Source organism: Helianthus annuus, chromosome 4, assembly GCF_002127325.2.
Source record: "Helianthus annuus cultivar XRQ/B chromosome 4, HanXRQr2.0-SUNRISE, whole genome shotgun sequence".
NCBI classification, from domain to species: domain Eukaryota; kingdom Viridiplantae; phylum Streptophyta; class Magnoliopsida; order Asterales; family Asteraceae; genus Helianthus; species Helianthus annuus.
The window spans coordinates 152,579,609-152,584,089 of record NC_035436.2 but is presented as its reverse complement, the minus strand read 5'-3'; the positions used below and the strand labels follow the sequence as shown (position 1 = coordinate 152,584,089).

The following is a 4,481-nucleotide window of genomic DNA, read 5'->3' as shown; positions in this document are numbered from 1 at the left end:
TAAGTGAGGACCTCTAATGAATTTCGACGTAAGTTTTCCAAAGGTCCTAAATGCATGTTATCCAAAACTCTCAAAGTTTTGCTTACTATATGTAATCGTTTCATGTACCGTGTATCCAACACAACACTTGTGTATGTTTAAAACCAAAAGTGTTGACTCATTGTTTTCGGCAACGGTTGGAAACCCATATTCAGTCCTAGGCGTTCTGTATGTGTCCAAGTCTTAATAATCTAAGTTCCCAGAGGAAGTAAGGTTAAAGCCTAGGTATCTCTACAGAAACCTAATTCGCTGAAACCTAATGCTCTGATACCAATCTGTCACACCCCGAAATATCAGAGCTGGCGTGACCGGACCGGTATCTTCATTGCACAGCGGAAGCAAATAAGCTAAGACTTCTAGAAAAAGAACGCCGCTAAGTACTCGAATTCCCATGGGTTCTCCTATTCCAACCGTTCCATAGTTTTGAAAATGCAACCTGAGAAAGAACATGCGAAAAAGTCAACATAAAGTTGAGCGAGTTCATAGTTTGTTTTGAAAAGATTTAAAATAAATCTTTTTGATAACCGGTTTTAAAGTTGTTGAGAAAGCATAGTAAAATCATTTTATCGGCATGATATATGAAAGTTGTGAGTCTAGCCCACGAGAGTCATTGTAAGCAGGACCAACTCGTCCTCTTACTTGTACATAAGTTGAAAACATTATCAAAGTTTGTAAATACATGTATTATGAGTTTGCGTCAAATGAATATCAAAAACATTTGAAGGTTATAGTGTTGTAAGTTGGTATGAAAAGCGTCTATGAACATGTTGATCATTAATGTGTAGCTAGGACATTAATATGTGTGCCGACATAGGAAGCCACCAACCCGTAAGCGATTTAGTACCGGTCCACCCGGCGAGGGTAACAAAGGAAACTCCATGTGGCCACACAAGGACCCATGAGTGGGGCTCGCCCTGTACCCGATAGATCTACCCCCTTTGTTCCGTGGTCTTAAACAAGATTAATGGTGCTTTAAGTATCAGCCTATTCGCACGTGATCTACTAATTCATTTTGTTGCTTAACCATACCATAGTAACATGTATTTCCCCCCGAGAGTTGTAAAACCAAAAACGTTTAAAAGAAAAGGGGGACATGAACTCACTGAGTTGTCTCGTTTTTCGTACGCAGGCTAACCCAGTCCCGTTGTTGTAACTAGGACATTCTCGTCACTAGTCATGAAAATCATGCATGTTTTGTATAACCGGTATGTTTAGTATAAATCATTCGTAAACCATTTAAGTTCGCTGAAAATCATTTGCAATATGGTTTATAAATACGTGTTTTCGTTCATCGAAATATTGTTTGCTTTTGCAAAAATTTGCATGTCTTTCCACCCCCGAAAACATTTATAAAAATGTAAAACAGTAAAAAGTGGGGGTTATGAACTCACCTGTATATTCCTGTGCATAGCTAGCTAAATGTGATTCCGTAGTGTCATCCCACGAATGTGAACTCGCTAGCGTGCATCTATAGTATTCCTAACAGGGAATAACTTGTCAGTTTCTAGTTTAACGACGCAGTTAACTACGTGTCCGAGCTCTACCGAGTCGTTAACTAAACGACCCTAAGGTAGTGTTATCTTGACTTAGAATAACCACTCTATGGTTATTTGATCCCGTTTATAATCAGGATAGTACTAAGTTTCGAGAACGACTTGATTTTACGGCGTCGTGTTAGTTGTCACGAATAGATATACGTAGAGGGGTAGCGGTACGTGTCGTGTTCGGTTTAGACGTTTGTAACGAATAATTTTTATAAGAATATTCAAAGTCTCGACACTCGAAATAAATATAAATAATTATATTTATTATATTATATATTTTTCCGAACACTAGACTTTTGAAATACGATTTCCTAATCGTTGACGTTAAGAATAAATATAAAACATTATATTTATTTTATAAAATATTTTCGAATTTTGGCCGTTTGAAATAAATAAAATAAGGTTCGAGTGTTAGTGGTTTAAAATAAATGTAGGTAACATTTATTTCATATGAGTTTTCGTTAACTAGTAATCGTCGCCAAAATAAATATATCTTTATTTATTTTATAAGAAAACTCGAGTCTCGATAAGTGTCGTTTTTAGGATATAAAGACATACGTATTTCGGGTTTTTAACGGAAAACGGGCAGAGTTTCCTCTGTTTTAGGAATAACCCCGACAACGCAAGTTGTCGTTCTTTGGTCAAAATTCAACAATTGACAACTAACAATATATAGGTAATTCTCGTCAAGCGCCAAAACGTAAATAATAACTAATGTATAAACGTTATTTAATCGGATCGAGCTCGGTTCACGTAAACTGACTAAAATCTATACCAACGTATGTATAAGAAAGTTCAACGCGTTGTTAAACTTTACCGGGTCTTGCGTTGACTGAGTTTGACCCGACAGTTGACCATCTTTGACCAGTTCGACCAATGTTGACTTGTTGACCCGAAACCCGCACTTGAATCTGACCGAGTTGCACCATACCCGAACCCAAACCAAAATCTGAACCCGAACAATACCGTTGACTGTTGTTGACCGGGCGTTGACTGCCGTTGACTGAGTTGACTCGGTTTGACCGAGTCGACTCAGTTTGACCGCGAAACCGAGTTTGACTAACTGACCGAGCCAAGCTTGAACCGAACCCAATCTTCTGTCGATTAATATTGACCGAACCCGAGGCCCCCGTTGAGCAGCGTTGACCAGTCAACCTGACGTGTTGACTGGTTTGCCTTTGTTGACCGACTTGAACCTGTTGAACCCAACCATGACTCGAGTCACCGTGTCGCCAAAAAAAAATTGAACCGAAAATCCAGAAGTTTGAACCAAACTATACACACCTCCACTGCCGCTGTCACCGGTCGACCTAGAGTCGTCGGCTGCGGCACTTTACTGCCGCTCCTCATCGGCCAAGCACCACCGTCACCATCATCGGACACACACAAAAAAAAAAAAATAAGTCTCCTGCTGATTAATCACTTGAAGACATTTAAGAAAAAGAACACGAGAGAGCTGGGGGGGGGTTACCGTAATCACTCGACTGGAAACGAAGCACCAATGTCGCCGGCCACTGTCGCCGGAAACACACCGTCCCGCCGTCGTCACCTTCGTCGCTCGGCCGTAGACGGCGGAGCTGCTGCCGCTGTTGGTTCTTCTCCGCCGCTCTCTCTCTCTCTCTCTAATCTCTCTCACGTCCTCCCTCTCTCTCGTCGACTCTCTCTCTCTCTCTCATGCCTCCGATTTCTCTCTCTCTAAGAAGTTTCAGGTGGGTGTGGTTGGAGATTGAGAGGAGATGGAGATGTGGAGTCTGTGTGCTTTGGAGTGTAGATCGAGAGGGAAGAGGCAGGCAAATGGTTTGTGTTTCTTGTGTGAGTATTCAGGTGAGATGCAGACAAAGAGTTTTGAGAGGATAACTTCAAAAACGACTGAACAAATGATAAGAACTTAGGGTTTGACACTCTTTAAATACATAGGTTTTTTTTTTTAATTGGGCTTGGGCTTGGGCCCAAGGCCCACAAGCCCAATCTCGTGATTAAGTGGTTCGTAATTCTTACGAGACCCGTTTCCAAACCCGAACTTCATACGTGTCGTAAAATAAAGTTTTAGATTCAAAATAATTAAAATAGTGTCGGTAGTCGTTGTCATCGCGTCTGAACGCCGTTTGCATAACAAGTGCGTAAAACACGTCGTTTGTTCGTTTTAATATGTTTTTCGATTCGGTTTCGACTACGGATATAAAAATTTAATTACGAATCAAAAATATATCATAAAAATTTAATATTAGTCGGCATTGTCAGTGTTTTGTTCGGTTTCATTTCGTTGTCGTTTTACGTTTAACATGTTTCTCCATAAACCACCGTTCGCGCACTGTAAGGTCGGATAGACGTTTCTAGGCACTCCAAAGGCCTAATTAAGTTAATCCATGTCTTAAACACTATTTATTATCGCGTTAATCACCTGTTAATCACGTAATTAAGAGCCATAAATTACCGGTTGTCACATTACTTCTCATTTTTGGTCAAGTTTCCAAAAAGCAATGGGAACCAAGCTAAATCTAAGCACAGCTTATCATCCTCAAACGGACGGGCAAAGTGAAAGGACAATTCAGACCATGGAAGACATGCTTAGAGCTTGTGTAATTGATTTCGGAGGTAATTGGGACGAACACTTACCTTTAATAGAATTTTCTTATAATAACAGTTATCACAAAAGTATCAATGCTGCACCATTCGAAGTACTTTATGGACGAAAGTGCAGAACCCCAGTCTGTTGGGCAGAAATTGGGGAAAAACAACTATCTAGACCCGAGATAGTACAAGAAACTACTGACAAAATCATTCAAGTCAAGGAACGACTGAAAGCAGCACGTGATCGACCGAAGAGCTACGCTGATAACAGACGAAAGTCGCTAGAATTCCAAATAGGTGACAAAGTATTGTTAAAAGTCTCTCCTT

General features: G+C 40.3%; 1 protein-coding gene across 1 annotated transcript; it reads right to left on the bottom strand.

The window, feature by feature from the left end:
* Nucleotides 1-2,258: 2,258 nt before the first annotated feature.
* Nucleotides 2,259-2,980, bottom strand: LOC110934897. The gene is made up of 2 exons (XM_022177615.2): nucleotides 2,868-2,980; nucleotides 2,259-2,779 (listed from the first exon to the last, which is right to left on the bottom strand). The coding sequence occupies exons 1-2, from the start codon at nucleotides 2,931-2,933 to the stop codon at nucleotides 2,390-2,392; spliced, it is 456 nt and encodes a 151-aa protein (XP_022033307.1). The 5' UTR covers nucleotides 2,934-2,980; the 3' UTR covers nucleotides 2,259-2,389.
* Nucleotides 2,981-4,481: the final 1,501 nt, after the last annotated feature.